General features: G+C 46.2%; 1 protein-coding gene, 1 long non-coding RNA gene and 1 other non-coding gene across 12 annotated transcripts in view; all 3 read right to left on the bottom strand.

Moving 5' to 3' along the window:
• The window catches only part of MECR (mitochondrial trans-2-enoyl-CoA reductase), a 44001-nt gene extending 32839 nt beyond the window's left edge, over positions 1 to 11162 (bottom strand). For 4 of the 10 annotated variants that reach the window (XM_069574853.1, XM_069574851.1, XM_069574850.1 and 1 more), the window contains exon 1: positions 10910 to 11162. In XM_069574853.1, coding sequence (XP_069430954.1) covers positions 10910 to 11130 — 221 coding nt within the window. In that variant the 5' untranslated portion in view covers positions 11131 to 11162. Of the gene's footprint in view, positions 1 to 10864 lie in introns of all 10 variants that reach the window. The other 6 variants (XM_069574857.1, XM_069574855.1, XM_069574858.1 and 3 more) reach the window with 3 other exon arrangements.
• Positions 1867 to 3665, bottom strand: LOC138432986 (uncharacterized). Its single transcript, XR_011254077.1, has 2 exons — positions 3440 to 3665; positions 1867 to 3336 (listed from the first exon to the last, which is right to left on the bottom strand). It is a non-coding gene; the product is annotated as an uncharacterized lncRNA (long non-coding RNA).
• On the bottom strand, positions 9573 to 9676 carry LOC138434830 (U6 spliceosomal RNA). The gene has a single exon (XR_011254908.1). It is a non-coding gene; the product is annotated as a U6 spliceosomal RNA (small nuclear RNA).
• Positions 11163 to 17558: the final 6396 nt, after the last annotated feature.

Below are 17558 nucleotides of genomic sequence, written 5' to 3'. Positions count from 1 at the left end.
GAAGTGAGAAATTCAACTCACTCTTTAAGACCTGGATGAAATTTTACTTCCTTCAAGGCATCTTTGACCCTCTTCCCAGGCTCAGCAGTAATAAAAATCACTTGCTGCACTCTGAGTGCCCCCATTACATGGACGGTGTGACTGTCTCTACCATTTAAGACCATCTTACACAAGGTCATTGCTTTCTACTTTACGAAGTTTTTTCAAGCATTTTCTTTAACCCATCACAACATGGCATAAGTTCACATTCCTTTTCCAACTTCTGGGGCTAGACATCCTGCAGAGCTCAGGCTCATATGTTATCTGCAACCCACCCTGGGGGATGGACAGCACTCCCAACAGACATTGTTTCTGCAGCAAAATGTAGGAATATGCACATGAAGTGGATCAAATAGTGACTATATAAAAATTTCACTTTAGATCAGCTTTTGCCTCCAAAAGAGTTATGAAAAAAAAAACAAAAAACAAAACAAAACTGTTGATTTTCAGAACTTTCTGAATTTTGGAGTGCAGATATGAATTTGGATTCGAATCCAAGTCTTTTAGACTCAGTTCAGGGTTCTTTTCACTTATCACTGAGTTTTACAGTCAGAATATATGTTGTCTCCTTATTCGACTGTGAGCTCATGGGGGGCATGAGCTTAACTAAGCTCATGCAGTGTTTAGCAGTGTCTGGGACCAAAACAGTGGTTGAGAATGCTTCTTAAAGAAATAATTTTATTTTCCTCTTAAGTGAGAAAATGTAGTGTAAAGGTAACAGACATTTAGGGAATCATGGGCAGAGCTCACAGCACAGGGACTTAGCTATTAAAGGGATATTTACTCTTTTTAGTCCTGGGCTGTTTAGGAAAATACTGGTGTAGGATGGGTACAAATAAAAATGGATATTATCCTTAAGGGAGTTCAATCTAAGCAAAAACCCACACCTCTTTTCCTCAAGGGAAAGTGCTGATCAAATCTGTACTGAGACTGTAATTCTTAAAAATCTAGATGACCATAGATAAGACTATAAGTAGATCTCATAAAGAAGGCTGACCACTGAAGAACTGATGCTTTTAAACTGTGGTGCTGGAGAAGATTTTTGAGAGTCCCTTGGACAGCAAGGAGATCAAACCAATCAATCCTAAGGAAAATCAATCCTGAATATTCACTGAAGGACTGATGCTGAAGCTCCAAAACTTGGGTGAAAAGCTGACTCACTGGAAAAGACCCAGATGCTGGGAAAGTTTGGGGGCAGGAAGAGAAGAGGGGCAGCAGAGGACGAGATGATCAGATGGCATCACTGACTCGATGGACATGAGTCTGAACAAACTCTGGGAAATAGTGAAGGACAGGGAAGCCTGGAATGCTGCTGCAGTCCCCGGGGTCACAAAGAATCGGCAACGACTTAGCCACTGAACAACAACAAGATCTCAGTTCCTAGATGAAGGGTAGAACATGGATATGGAGTTAAAGAGGCAGTTCTGAGTGTGAACCCTACCTTGGTTATTGACTGGCTAGCTGAACCTTCCTGGAGAAGGAAATGGCAACCCACTCCAGTATTCGTGCCTGGAGAATCCCAGGGATGGGAAACTGGTGGGCTGCCATCTATGGGGTTGTACAGAGTCAGACATGACTGACGTGACTTAGCAGCAGCAGCAGCTGAACCTCACAGTAGTCTTCCGTGGAATGGGAGCACACTAGAAGTCAGCTCACAGATTAGATGAGTTGCAGACAGAAAGCACTTGCTAGAGTATCTGATATACAGCAGAGGCCAACAAATGGCAGCTGTTGCCAGCTGTGGGAACATCCAAGGAAATCTTTGAAAAAGCTGGCTATATACCTCTGGAAAAATAATCACCGAATCACTCAAAGGAAGAAGGCAACTTTTTGGAAAATCTGAGTAAATTTAATTCAACAAATATTTAGTGATGGTCCTACTAAGTGCCAGGTACTGTGCCAAGGGCTTTAATGATGAAAAAAAAAAAAGTATCTCCTGCCCAGGAGCTTGACGGCGTGGGGACTCAACATTCGAAAACACTGGGACTGGCTGGAGGGAGAGCAAAGGGTTAGCAAAGGGACTTTGGAAGGTGTGACACGTTAGCAGGAACTTCAAGGATAAACACAAGTTTATGGGGTGGACCGAAAGAAATATTCCTGCCAGTAGGAATGGCAGAGAGTCTAACCTGACTGTGGGCCAGGCCCAGATGCAGTCTGGACTGCAGCTGTGGGAATGGAGAGAAGAATTTGATAACCTGGAATCCTTTTAATAAGAAATGGCATTGATGTCACTGGGTGACTGATTCCACAGAGTGGCTGAGGATCTTTCAGGGCTCCCAGACTTCTGGTTTGGGCAACCGGATGTTGAGATAGGGGGAAGGAAGAGTGGCTTGGAGTGGGGAGGAAGGTGTTACATCTGCAGCCTGAAGCAGGTGGCCAGAAGTATGCTGTGGAGGAGAGGTACTCTGTGCTGGCTGCCTGGGGCTGGAAGGCAGCTGTGTGTATGTGGAACCTAGGGTAGTAGATAAACTTATTCTGGGTGATCTGTCTGGACAGTTAAACTACAATGTTAACAGCTTCTTGAGCTCCAGATACTGTGCTTATTAGCTTTATATACAAGACAATGTTTAGTCCTCAAAATATCTGGACAGTGTTTTATCATCCCAATTTTCAGATGGGAACTGCAAGTCAGAGAAGTTAGGTAAAAACTTGCCCAAGGTTTAACAGTAAGTGGCAAGACTTGATTTTAAGCTTGACCCCAAAGCTCAGACCGTCCAACGCTAAGCCGGTACTCCCTACACTGTGGGTGTGGAATCTTCGTCCTGGGAGATACTATGGGGTATTCCTTGGGGCACAATACTTTTGGGCAACGCCGCCTACTAAACTCCCTTTATAAGATTCAGACTGCACATTAGAGTCACGAAGGCTCTGAAAAGTCCTCCTGGGAAGAAACCCACATGGCTTTGCATCCTCCTGTGTTCCAGGGTCAGCTTGGACGGGAACTCTACCCTCACAGCACACAGGGGAACCATCTGCCTCCAAATGGCAATTTAAAAAGCGCTGCAACCCACTCCTAGTTCTCTTCTTTGTCTTGTGGGAGGCTAGTTGTGCGGCAGGAGGGGCAGGGCGAGGGGCAGGAGATGAAAAGTTGAAGCTGCAAACACAGGTGGCTGAGGGCGGGGACGGGCCTGCCACAGGCTGCTCACCCAGGGGGCAGGCGGGGGTTGGGGGAGAGCTGTGTTGGTCCAGCTGCCGCGCACCGGGGAGACCAGCCCCAGCCTGCTCCACGGAATGCCATCAATGCCAGACACTGCTGTTCCTGCAGACAGTTCTAACTGCGTCGTCAAGGACACCGCTCTGCAGAGACAGGAGGGAAAACCGGGCTGGGTCTAAATTCCAGGAGTTGAACCTTGAGTGTAATGATAGCAATTTCTTCCTTGTTTTTCATCTTTCAACTCACCAAAGGAGTGGGTGGCTGTGTTATGGAGTGCAAGCGAGGCACCCAAACACAGCCTGGCTGGATCTCAAGTCACTTTCCCAAGACTGTTCAGTGCCGTCCCCCGTGAGCGTGATGGCGCCACGCAACTCAGAGCACTGCCTCTGCCTTCACTTGACAGATCCCAGATGGGATAAGGTCACAATGGCTCCTTTGAGGCCAAGGCTGTACACCTGTGATGCCATAGGAACTACAAGGGAAACAAAAGCAGGCAGAAGAAAGAGCCTTTTGAGAGGCGGGGAAAAGAGGCCTGTACTCTGGGGACTGGCTCGGTTATGCTGGCTGTGTTGGATGGGCACCAGCCAGCTCTGTTAAGATATCTTTCCCGCCTTCTGCATTTAATTAGCAATCATTTGTCCTTATCCTGCATCTTCCACCCCATCACCTCAAAGTGCTTTGCAGGAAGAGCTGTCCTGGGTCAGGGAGACTTTCTCCTCTGCTCGTCACAGAGAGCCAAGAACGTGCACTCCAGCACAGGGCGCTGGGTGAAGGTGACCGATGTCTTCTGTGGCTCTCCCGGGTCCATCTCCAATCCCCATAGTCACACGCATGCCACCTTCTGTGACTTGGTAAAGTGCTAGGTGTGCTGGGTACACTGTCGTGGGATTTGATTTTACCATTAATAAGCAGGGCACAATTGGGCCACCGTGGAGGAATAAAGTTCTCCAGCTTGCCCCCCAGCAGGAGATGCTGGTGGCTGCAATTGGTGGGGTTTGGATGGAGTCCTGGGCTCCCAGGGAAGGCGCCTTTCAGGGGGCAAAGCTCACCGTGTTCCATGGTGTGCGGGCACTCCTGCCTGCCTCCCTGTGCCTCTTCTGGTGACCCCACCTCAGAGTCCTCTGGCCCTCCCACTGTTCAGGGCTTTTCTTCTGAAGAACAATCACTTTGAATGGAAGGGAATCAGAGACTGAGGGCAGCTTCTGGAAGGTTCTACTCAGGACTGACAAAGAAATCCTCTCTCTATCCTCTCAAACTCCTTCTTTCCCTCCACTAAGGTTACCCGATAGCTTGCAGGCCTCCAATATTCCACACCTGCTAAATCAGGAAATCTGCCTGAAGGAAGCTGCAGAGGGTCTGCTGCTTAGCTTGCTGAGGGCTAATATCAGTAACCTCAGACACGCAGATGACACCAACCCTTACAGCAGAAAGTGAAGAGGAACTAAAGAGCCTCCTGATGAAGGCGAAAGAGGAGAGTGAAAAAGCTGGCTTAAAGACCAACATTCCAAAAATGAAGATCACAGCATCCAGTCCCATCACTTCATGGCAAACAGATGGGGAAGCGGGAGAGACTTTATTTTCTTGGGCTCCAAGATTACTGTGGACAATGACTGCAGCCATGAAATTAAAAGATGCTTGCTCCTTGGAAGAAAAGCTATCACCAAGCTAGACAGTGTATTAAAAAGCAGAGACATTACCGACAAAGGTCCGTCTAGTCAAAGCTATGGTTTTTCCAGTAGTCATGTATGGATGTGAGAGCTGGACCATAAAGAAGGCTGAGTGCCAAAGAATTAATGCTTTCAAACTGTGGTGTTGGAAAAGACTCTTGAGAGTCCCTCGGACAGCAAGGAGATCAAACCAGTCAATCCTAAAGGAAATCAATCCTGAATATTCATTGGAAGGACTGATGCTGAAGCGCAAATACTTTGGCCACCTGATGCGAAAAGCCAACTCACTGAAAAAGACCCTGATGCTGGGAAAGATTGAAGGCAGGAGGAGAGGGGGCAACACAGGATGAGATGGTTGGATGGTATCACCGACTCAATGGACATGAGTTTGAGCAAGCTCCAGGAGATGGTGAAGGACAGGGAAGCCTGGCGTGCTGCAGTCCATGGGGTCGCAAAGAGTCGGACATGACTGAGTGACTGAAGAACAATTCTCTGTGTTGCCTCAGAGAGGAAGATGGGGCCACAGCCTGCAGCCGCTTTTGTCTCTTTGCTGGGTATGATGACAACACAGCCCCTGCCTGGTGGGCTGCTGACTTTGGTGGCAAAGGGGCCCTTTGGTGAAATCTTGTGCCCAGGATCCCTTATTTCAAGCCACACCCTTGCTCCCGGGACAGGTGCCAGAGCAAATCCTGGTGAGCAGGCTGTCTGCTTCAGCTTCCCAGACTCGTCAGAACTGGACAATTGTTGAATCAGAGGACTCAAGCCTCATAATCATTTCCATGGATGCAGGATTACATTGAGAAGGATGCTGAGGCCTTGTCTTGTCTTGGCAGAAAAAAGTGTTGTTTGGGGAGAATGAGACAAAGAGGAGTGTATGTTTTAAGGTACATAGAAAAGGGAGCTATGAAGCTTTGTCACTGGCTTTGACACAGAAGACAAAGGTTGGGGGGGATGGCACTTATGCCTTTTTTTTTTTGGTCACATGGCACAGCATGTGGGGATCTTAGATCCCTGACCAGGAATCAAATCCACACCCCCTGCAGTGGAAGTTCAGTCTTAACCACTGGACCGACAGGGAAGTCCCATGAATGCCCATGTTTACTACAGCTGACCTTGGTCAATCCCTTTCTTTTATCAAAAAATAACTGGAAAAAAAAAAAAACGAATAGCACAGGGAACTATATTCAATACCCTGTAATAAACCACAATGGAAAAGAATATGAAAAAGAAAAATATATATATAACTGAATTACTTTGCTGTACACCAGAAACTAACATAACATTTTAAATCAACTATACTTCAATTAAAGAAACCAACCCCACCCCGCTCCCTCCCCCCAAGACAAAAGCAAAACAAGAACAACAAAACTGAAAAGCAGGGAGACTGGCCTGACATCCTCACTCTACCAGTGAGTGGCGAGGTTGGGACTAGTGCTCTCGCGAGTGGTCCCGGATAACACACCATGAGCCACAGATTAGCCTCCTGTTATCTCTGCTCTTGCTTCTCTAAAATGAAGACCCTTTCCACCATTCAGGCGGGGAGAGGCCTGGACCACACAGAAGCTGCTAGGAGAGGCCAGACAGGAAGAACTCGGCGCTCCCCAGGCCGCATCTAGGGACAGTTCCTTGGAGGTGTGCCGCCACCTTTGACTGTCAGAGGCAAGAGTGAGGAGATGGGGGTGGAAGGACTGGGCCCTAAACCTGTCTGTGCGGGGTGAAGTCCAGAGGGAAGGTAATGTAAAGCGCGTCACAGGATACAAAATCCAGCTGGGGTCTGAATCCTGTGACCGAGGCTCGTCCCTTCTGAGCCTCTTTCTGCAGATTCCTCCTTCAAGGACCACATACTGAGCACACTCAAGGCGTGTCATCAGTCAGACACACCACATTTTCTCTCTCCTCTGGGCTTCTGCCCATGCAGGCTCCTCTATTTTCACTCGTTTACGGCCCCAGATTGTCTGGGGGACTCAGCTGAGACCTTGTGTCTCCAGAGACAGCACTCTGACAGGGTTGGGTGTTCCCCTTCTGTGCATCCATAGAGTCTATCACAGCACTTACCCCTGGACCATCTCTTAGACTGAAGTGTGAGCTCCTGGAGGGCAAAGTCTACGGATTATTCACCTCAGTACCCAGCACTTAGTAGGCCCTCAAAGAACAAATGCTGGCTCACATCGCAGGCGCACAGTGAGTTCTGTCCCCTCCGTCTTCACTCACGACCACAGTGAAGAGCTCCAGGAGACCAACAAACAAGCAAACAAATCCAAGTTCTTTCAACAGGGTGCCAAATGAGAATGCTAAATTTTTTTTCAAACTACTGTAATTCTGGTTTAAAAACCAAGTCACTTGCATAGAGCTTCAGTTTTAAACATTGACATCAACTGTAAAAAAAGAAGAAATCCCCTGAGAGTAAACAGTGCCCTAGAGTGAGAACTCACTACCTACACAGCCTGGGAGCCCACCACCTGCTCCCCCTAATTCCATCTGGCTGAGACAGAATGGGTATTTGTCCAAAGGCTTCACAGCTTTATTTCATTCTGTGCTAGCAGCAGGCAGGTGAGAAAGCCACGATGACTACGATGCTGTTTTATGAAAGCTTCAGGATCCTGAAAAGGGGATGAGACAGAGAATAGCACTCCTACCATCTTCCCCAGGGATGGGGTGCGGAGGGGGGTGCTGCCCTTCCAATGAAGAGCAGAGACTTGGGGTCACCTGAATGACCAATAATTTCACCTTCTCTTCTGATCTTATTTCCAACTTTATACTCCATCTCATGCTCAAAAAACATTTGAGATGACGGTCATTGTTTCTTCAGGTCTATGTCTATATCATGGGCTGTTAGTAAAGTGACATCCTAGTTGTGTGATCTTGGGCAAGTGACTTTCAAGTGTCTTGAGCCTCACTTCTCGTATCTGGAAAATGGTGATAGCAATGACCAAAACTGGGTTACTGTGATTTTAAAAATCCATAACATATGTGGGGAACTTAGCTCAGTTCCTGCCACTTAGTAGGTACACAGTAAATGAGAGCTGTCATTAGCACAAGATCCAGAGAATGGCAAGTTCTAAAAGAGGACTTGTATTAAATAAAGGAAAGTGGACACTGGAGTTTCTGGGAATTATCTGATAGAGAATCCAGAACTCTGCACAAGGGGTGATGGTCGTGGGGACCTCTGAAATTTCTGGAATGTTTGTAATTCTCCCACATTTGTAATTTTCTCCCACAGTCTTATTTCATTTAGATCAGCAGTTTAATTCTTTACTTGAAAAAGACCCAAGTGCTTATTTAGGGGATTCATTTGGGGGTAAAAGAAAGAAACTTACTAAGAGACTAAAGGAAAAGGCCTTGGCAGAGAACAGCTAGAATGTTTGGGGGCAAGAGGAATAAAGAGAGGGACACTCAGAATGTTGACAGGAGAACAGGAGGTCCCTGGAGGCCTCATTCTGAGGAGCTCTGCCCCTGACTCAGACCTGAGCAAACTCTTCCTCCCTGCTGTGCCCAGCACTCGGCCCACAGTGTAAGCATTAAGAGTCACATCAGGTCGGGGAACACTCTGCTGGGACTCTGCTCAGACACCGTGACCCCACTCAGTGTAACCTGACACATCCAGTCACCGGGATGTTTAAAGGACACCTGACTCTGTGACAGTGTGGTTACCCTAAACCACCTGACAGGACAACAGAGAGGAGAATCCCAGTCTCTGGCCTCAGTCCATGCTTAGGTCGCCTGAATCTGGGTCAGAAGGGAAGGCTGTCCTTTAGGGGCAGAGAGAATTATTGCCTGCCTCAGTCTGTATCCACAGGACAATGGTTTTCAACCCTGGCTGGGGCATTAGAGTTGCTTAGATGATGGAGACTTCCCTGGTGGTCCAGTGTTTGAAAATCCACGGGGCAATAGAGGGTTTGATCCCTGGCTGGAGAACTAAGATCCTACATGCCGTGGAGCAACCAAGAACATGCACTGCCAACTACTGAAGCTGCACGCGCCAGAGCCCGCGTGGCACAACCAGAGTCAGTGTGCTGAAGTGAAAGATCTCGCATGACACAATGAAGATGCCACGTGCCACAGCTAAGACCAAACACAGCCAGGTAAATAGTACAATGCTTCGTGGAAAGACCGTGCTTTGGACTTCTGGGAAATGATCAGGGTTCCACACAAGGAGATAAGAGAAGCTCTTTTTCCTAAGTGGTATCTGCACCAGATCAGTCTGTTCTATAACAGCTTCCCTGGCTCTCCAAGGGGTGGGAATCTATCAGGAGGCAGCTGTGCTTGGCTGCCTAACCTTCCCATGCCTCTCTCAGGGTCCCTGAACATCGGAGACACCTGCCTCATCACCACAGAACTCAATAAAAGGTACACTTATTACAGAAACTAGATTCAGATTCAACTACTATTTTTGGAGCTCCTTTTCTGTGGCGGGCCCTGAAGCAGACACATAAAAACTGCAAGCCTGTGAGAGGCACTACCTCGTTCTCACTAGGGGTGTGTTCCTGGAAAAAGAGTGTTCATCAGAGCTTTACCAACTCATGACAGCAGTCCTCAGTGGATGTCTTCCCAACATGGTGATTTATCACCTATGATCAACATACAAACTGGGGTTTACTGACTGATGTATATTCTCAAAATTTCAATTGCTCTAATCGAGTGCATGACCATGCACTGATATCTGAGGCTTATCCTCTTCAGCTGTCAAAACATCTAGCTTGTATTTTTTAAGTAAAAATATGGAACACTTCACAAATTTGCGTGTCACCGTTGTGCAGAGACCATGGTAATCTCTGTATCATTTCAATTTTAATATCTGAGCTGCTGAAGCCAGCACTCTAGCCTGAATTTGAATCATAAAAATAATTCCTTGTTTGTCTGTCATTTGGAAAGCAATCAAACCATTTGCTGGGAATCAAAGAGTTTTAAACAAGGGACTGCGAGAGAGTATGCAGGTACTTTTTGGTGAAGAGCATTCCTTTTATTGAAGCTGATTAGCACTATGAGCTATAACTCCATTTTTAAATATGGTAAAACTGAAGCTCAGAGAATCTCAGTAACTTGTTAAACACACACAGGTAGGACAGGGAGGGCAAGGACTTGACCCCAGGTCTTCTCATTTCCAGATCTGTGCTTCTACCCTCATACCACTAGTGGACCTCACTAGGTCTTCTGCATGGCTATAAGCACTTGTGTGCAGATGTATAATTGTTGAAAATTCACATACTGTTTTTTTCAGCCACATGCAAAAATCACGGATTAAGATCCAACAGAATTTTAGGATATAATCACAAAAGTAACAAGGGCTCAGAGGGGCTGAGTGATTTGTCCAAGATCAAACAGCTACTAAGAGGCCAAGCCTGTATTTGATCTTAGGTCTGTATGGCTCCAAAACAGGAGCTCTTTTTAACTAGCTAAAGGCACACACACAGTGTACTGGAGAGGAAATCACATGAGACAGGATTCAGAAGCCAAGAATTCCTCTGTTCCAATTTTTATTAGCTAAATCACTTTGGACAAGTCACTTGCCTTCTGCAAACTGGAAGCAATGATCTCTGATCTACTTCACTATGAGAAGTGAAGATCCAAATGGATAAAAAAGTGTTCTGAAAATTCCTTCCATAAAACAATAGAGCATAGGAATTCACGTAGGCCAGTCAGACAGCTGTGGGTTCAAAAATTCTGACTGCCACTTACTGGCTTGTGTGATCTTGGACAAGTGATTTTACTTCTCATGTCTCCATTTTCTCATCTGCAAAATGGGGCTAAATCAAGTATCCGCACCAAAGGGTTGTCGTGACGATTAAATGAGAGCATCCATTTATATACAGATTGGCCCACAGAGTACAGGATCAGCGAACGCCGGCCACTGTCATCGTAACTGTGCCTGCCAGGTTTTCAACTTCCTCAAGCACGGGCTTTCTGAGCTACCACACCTGGACAACAGTTTCCTATTATCCTCCTCTGACCTTGACCCTCCTTCCCTTTCTAGTCTTCCTTCCCCAAAGCGCATCTTAATACCCACCTGCCAACCCCAGTCCCCTTCCCCTATTTCGGCGCCGTGTCTTACTCGACGACCTTGGCTGGGTCCCCGTGGTGTCCATAGACCAGCGCCCGGACCCGGGAAGGCTCGGCAGAGGCAGAGAAGGAGAAGGAGGCAGGCCGTCGCCGGCGGGACTCTGGGAGCAGCCTCTGCCCCAGCTGGGCCGGGGCTCGAGCCCTGCAGAGCGCCCCGCAAACCCACATGTTCCGTCCAGTCAACTCAGTGCCAGACGCTGCGAGATACGTCATCTTCCAGCGACCGCTCTCCTGCACCCGGCCCCGCCTCCCGGGTGACCACGCCCCTCGCTCTTTTTAAAGGGCTGTCGCGGTCCTCCGCAGCTGCCGCTGCCGCTAGGTGAAACTCCCTGGGAAACCAGGAGTAGTCGGCGGAGGGAGTTAGGGGCGTCTCGGGAACTCTGAGCCTCCCAGGGTTGAACTCCTAACAACGAACGTTAGAAACTGGCTTAAAGCTGGGACTGGCTTAAAGTCTGCAATTGATGTTTGATATGGGGGAAGACAATTTCCCCTCCCCTGGCCTCAGTTTCTCCTCACAGTGAACATAGCGCTCACTGTGTTCAAATGAGGCGTTATTTGATTTAATCCCAGCTGTCTTCTAACAGCGTTGGGTGGCAAACCTTACTTCCCTACACTAAGTAGAGTAGATGTAAGTAGATGTGGAGGTACGAGTACTGGGTTTGGAGTTAGATGACAGGTTCAAATCCTAGACCTGCCGCTTGTTAGCTTGGCCACCTCGGGCCAACGATTGAAACTGTGAGACAGCTTTCTCATTCCTTGTTGTTGTTCAGTCACTCAGTCCTGTCCAACTCTTCGCGACCCCATGGACTCCAGCACACCAGGCTTCCCTGTCCTTCACTATTTCCTGGAGTTCAAACTCATGTCCATGGAGTCAATGATGCCATCTGATCATCTCATCCTCTGTTGTCCCCTTCTCCTCCTGCCCTCACTCTTTCCTAGCATCAGGGTCTTTTCCAGTGAGTGCCACCTCTTCGCATCAGGTGGCCAAAGTATTGGAGCTCCAGCTTCAGCATCAGTCCTTCCAGTCAATATTTAGGATTGATTTCCTTTAGGATTGACTGTTTTGATCTCCTTGCTGTTCAAGGGATTCTAAAAAGTCTTCTCCAGCACCACAGTTTGAAAACATTTGTTCTTCAGTGCTCAGCCTTCTTTATGGTCCAGCTCTCACATCTGTACATGACTACTTGAAAAACCATAGCTTTGACTAAAGCAGACCTTTGTGGAAATGTGGTGTAAAGAGGTGTAACCCAAGAACGATGCTTATCACATTATTTGTGGAAGGAAGACACAAGCATAACTAAAACCCGAGTTAAATATTAGGGCATGACAGAGGGCACTTCTGGAGTCTGAAGGAGAGAGGTGTTTTGGGACTGAGGTGGGGGTGGGGGCTCTTGGAGGAGGTGGTGTTGGAGACAGTCCTGTGACTCAAAGTCTTCAATATGTATGAAAACCACCTGAAGTCCCATCCCAGACCTGAATTAGAATCTTGGGGAGGGATCCAGGAAACTACATTTTTAATATATTTTTTAAAATTTTAACTTAATTTTCATATAAGTTCAGATCTGTAAAATAATCACATTCTCTCTATACCTTCATCTAGATTCCCCAGAAATTAACATGATGTGTATGGATGTGAGAGTTGGACTGTGAAGAAGGCTGAACGCTGAAGAATTGATGCTTTTGAACCGTGGTGTTGGAGAAGACTCCTGAGAGTCCCTTGGACTGCAAGGAGATCCAACCAGTCCATTCTGAAGGAGATCAGCCCTGGGATTTCTTTGGAAGGAATGATGCTGCAGCTGAAACTCCAGTACTTTGGCCACCTCATGCGAAGAGTTGACTCATTGGAGAAGACTCTGATGCTGGGAGGGATTGGGGGCAGGAGGAGAAGGGGACGACAGAGGATGAGATGGCTGGATGGCATCACTGACTCGATGGATGTGAGTCTGTGTGAACTCCGGGAGTTGGTGATGGACAGGGAGGCCTGGTGTGCTTCAGTTCATGGGGTCGCAAAGAGTCGGACACGACTGAGCGACTGAACTGAACTGATAACATGTGTAACAAAATGATCAAAATAAAGAAATTAACAAGTCTGCACAATCACCAAATCTTATTCACATTTTAATCAGTTATCCCTTGAATATAATTTTTCTTGTTCAGGACCCAATTCATGATCACGTGTTACGTTTAGTTGCCATAATTCTTCAGGAATCTACATTTCCTTTTTTTTTCTTTTGAATCTACATTTCTTACAAGCAGCTCTCAAGAATTTTCTGATGCAGGTGGCCTGGGGAACAAACTTGAGAAACACTGAACCAAGGCTTAAAAGGATAAGGAAGAATTCCTTTCATTGGGTTTTATTGACCTCAAAGTTGCCAATTTAGAGCCTTTCCTCTGAGGAAGAAAACAAAGTGTCAGGTCAAAGGGCACACATGCTGCATTCTGGCAAACCTGGCTTTGAGTCCTGGCTCTGCCACTGTTTGGCCATTTGATTTTGGACAAGCCACCTGGTCTCTCTGTGTTTCCATTTCCTTATCCTTAAAAGAAATACTGGTATCTGATTCAAGGTGATTGTGAGCTATTATTCACTTGAAACATTTAACACAATGTTTGGCATGAAAGCATTTGATAACTGTTATCGGGGGTTATTGTAAAGATTAAATGAGAAATATCATCTGTAAAACACCCAGACTGGCTTACAGTGCATGATCAAAAGTATCTGTACTTTAAACAAAGTTGTTTATTTGTTTACTCATTTTTGGCCGAGTGGGATCTCTGTTGCTGCGCTCAGGCTTTCTCCAGTTGTGGTGAGCAGGGGTTGCTTTTGTTGCACTGCTTGGGCTTCCCATTGCGGTGGCTTCTTTTGATGTGGAGCACAGGCTTCAGTAGTTGCGGTTCGTGTGCTCAGTAGTTGTGGTACACAGGCTTGGTTGCTTCACCACATGAGGAATCTTCCGGGGCCAGGGATTGAACCTGTGTGCCCTGCATTGGCAGGTGGATTCTTAACCACTGGACTACCAGAGAAGCCCCTACTTATTTTTATTATTAGAGAAAATTAGTGTTCCAAGGAAGACCAAGTCTTCCTCCCAGTACACATACACACCTCCCCTCCACACACACCCAGTCTTGCCCATCTTTTATTTTCACAGTGACACACAGTTCTATTTCTGTTGGAAGACTCCCTAGGTGACATTGAGCTATTGATTTTATCTTCTTTATGAAACTGGTTCTTCTGAATTCCCTGGGCAGCTCATCCAGGAAGCCTGGAGAGTCACCCAGCCTCAGCCAGCCTGTCTTCCTCTTTGGGGGCTGGATGTGGTCCCCTGGGCATCATGATAGCTCTCATTTTTGGCCCAGGACATCAGCTCTTGTTTGAACTGTGTCAATAATCTACCTAACTGAAATTCTCTCCCTTCTTTCTCTCTCCATTTCCTTCTTTCTTAGGCCTCCAGAATTACTTTCTTTTTTCTAAGAGAAAGCCCAGATTTTGTTGATCCCTTGCTTAAAATCCTTCCATGATTACTCAATACTCAGGGAGAACCAGAAGCTACAGTTCTTTGTATTAGAAAACTCTGAACTATTGATATATTAAACTTAAACTTGTAAACAAAACTATGGTTCTATGCTAATTTTATCATTCTCTCACACTACTGACATGTTTTAAAATCTTCAGAAAAATAGATGGAGGAAAAACACCTTAAAATAACAACCACAAATTTCTACTCATTGTAATTAATCTATTTTCTAATTGTAAATTAGAAAAACATGACTGGGACTTCCCTGGTGGTCCAATGGCTAAGACTCTGCACTCCCAATGTGGTGGGCCTGGGTTCAATCTCTGGTTAGGCACAGCTAAGAATTTGAGGGCTGCAACGAAAAGATCCCCCATGATAAACAAATAAATATTAGAAAAAAAGAGAAAAACATGACTGTGGTTTTAATTCACCTGTAGGATCCCTCAGCTTGACTTGAGGAACATTCGGGCTTCTTCAGGGGCACCATTTGAGAACCACTGATTGAGGGGACCAGATCCAATTGTCCTGGTCTTACATTCGAGACCCTTTGTCCCTCAGCTTCCGCACTGTCTTAGTTTTCTGCTGCTGGACCATGCAGAGACTACAATGCAACCATACCTGACACTGACCTTTCCCAGTACTTCCATGTCTCCTGCCTTTATTCAGGCTGTTCCTTCTGCCTGAAACGCCCTTTTCTGCATTGCCTATCTAGGAAACTCCAGGTTCAGGTATCACCTCTTTGATGTTGTTTCCCAAACCCCCAGGCTGAGTCAAGCCCTGGTGCCTTTGTGTTTTCTTTGGGCTGGTGTTATGACCTTTAGGACACATTCTCTTACTTATTTATGTGCCCACTTCCCCCTCCAGGCAAGAGTAGGGCCACATTTAGTGCATCTCCATGACAGCAGCACCCAATGTGGGGCCTGGCACAGGGCACAGGGCAGGTGTCATGAATATTCCATGAGTTGAAAGTAATTGAATTTCCTCGTGGCCTGAGCCTGTCGGTGGTACCATCTCCTTTTCCCTAGATTTGGGCTGGTCACTGCAGGCCAAGACTTTCCGTTTCCCTTCCTTCTTCTCTCAAGGATTAGAGAAACCTATGGTCTTTTTCAAGTGGAGCAGAATGTTCTCTTTTCATCTGTCCATCTGTTACTTGTGTCCTTTTCTCCTTCCAGCTCAGTCTCTGCCCATAGTCTTCCTCTGCACAAAGAGGGCTGTGGAATCAGTCTGATCTAGGTCTGAGCTCTGGACCCATCATTATTAGCTGCGTGACCTTGGGCAAGTGTCTTATGCTTTCTGAGACACCCAAAAAACTTTTCTGCTTTTCTCAGTTTCCACATCCCCCCAAAATGGGACCAGCAGTAAACTCCTGCCATGGGGCTTCTGCAACAGTCCTCTGCAAAAGGCAGCATCCCCGGTTGCGTCTTCTTTTTCATCAGATTCTTCTCCTTGAGTTTGCTTTTCTGGATGGTCCTTTCTGTCTTTTCTCTGTGTGTTTGCTGTTAGTCTCTCCCGGGAAAATGTAAGCTTTACGAAGGCAAGAACCATGTCTGCATTTGTTCATCCATTCAATATTTCTTGAGTGCTGAATACAGGCCAGATACCAAGCAGTGGGATATAAGACAATCCTCGCCCTTAGGGAGCTCGTGTTCTAAAGCTGCAGACATGCAATGAATATGCCATAAGAGTAGGCGCTCCATTTAAAACAGCAACAATCCCCTCTCCCCTACAGTTTCTCTCCATTTCTTTCTTTTATTTATCTACTGATGGCTCTGCTGGGTCTTCGCTGATGCACGTGTGCTTTCTCTGGTTGCAGTGAGCGGGGGCTCACTCTTCACTGTGGTGCGCTGGCTTCTGATCGCAGAGGCTTCTCTTGCTGCAGAGCACAGGCCCTAGGTGCTTGGTCTACAGCAGCTGCGGCATGCAGTCTCAGCAGTTGTGGTGCGCATATTTAGTTGCTCCTGGGCATGCGGAATTTTTCTGGACTAGGGAATGAACCCATGTCTCTTGTATTGGCAGGTGGATTCTTAATCACTGGACCACCAGGGAGGTCCCATCTCCCCCATTTCTACAGTATACTACTGTCTCACACACCAGAGAATTTGCCTTTTTTTTTTTTTTGGTTGTATATTGTTCTTGTCTTCCCATTGGAATATAAGCTCCATGAGGGTAGGGATTTTTATCTGTCTTATATCTTCAATTTGGCTTAGAGCAACTGTTGAACAGAAAAATTGGTATCTAGTGTTTGTTGATTTGCTCCATACGGAGACAGGCCTCAGTTTCTATTCATTTCAAGCCAGATGTCTTTGATTCAAGTCTCGGAGCTGCTGCTTACTACACATAATCTCGGAAAAGTCACTTTCTCTCTCTGTACCTTAATTTTCTCAACTATGTCATGGGAAAAATAGTGGTAGGGATTAAATGAATCCATACAGGTGAAACACATAGAAGGCACCTGGTCTTATGCAGAAATGGACAACTAGTTTGTAGTCATTGTACAAGGGTTTATACTGGGCAGAGGCCCAGATGGACTTAACCTGTGTAGCCCGGAGATAGACTAGAATCAATGAGAGTCAGTGAGGGGGGTAGATTTCATGGCATGAAGAGAAAGAACTTTTAAAAAGCCAGCCAGCATAGCAAGGAGAAATAGCTGAATCCATTATTACAGCTGGAGACTTCAACAGCTCTCTCTCAGAAATAAACATGTCCAGCAGGCAGAAACTCAGGGAGGACATAATTAAACTCCACAACACCATCAATCAACTAAAGATAAAGGTCATCTAAAAACTACTTCAGGGACTTTCCTGATGGTCTGAGGGCTAAGACTCTGAGTTCCCAGTGCAGGTGGCCAGGGTTTGGTCTCTGGTCAGAGAACTAGATCCCACATGCCGCAACTAAATAAATAAAGACTACTTCATCCAACAACAGCAGAGCACACAACCTTCCCAAGATCACATGGATTTTTACCAAGATAGACTGGACCATAAAACACAAATTAATAAATTTGAAAGAAAAGAATCATACAGTGATTGTTCTTAGATCATAGTGGAATTAAACTAGAAATAATAACAGAGAGTTGAAAAATCCCCAAATACTTGGAGATTAAATAATGTACTTCTAAATAACACATAG

The sequence above is a fragment of the Ovis canadensis genome, chromosome 2, assembly GCF_042477335.2.
Source record: "Ovis canadensis isolate MfBH-ARS-UI-01 breed Bighorn chromosome 2, ARS-UI_OviCan_v2, whole genome shotgun sequence".
Classification (NCBI taxonomy): Eukaryota; Metazoa; Chordata; class Mammalia; order Artiodactyla; family Bovidae; genus Ovis; species Ovis canadensis.
The sequence above is the reverse complement of the archived record's forward strand: the minus strand, read 5'-3'. Positions and strand labels throughout refer to the sequence as shown.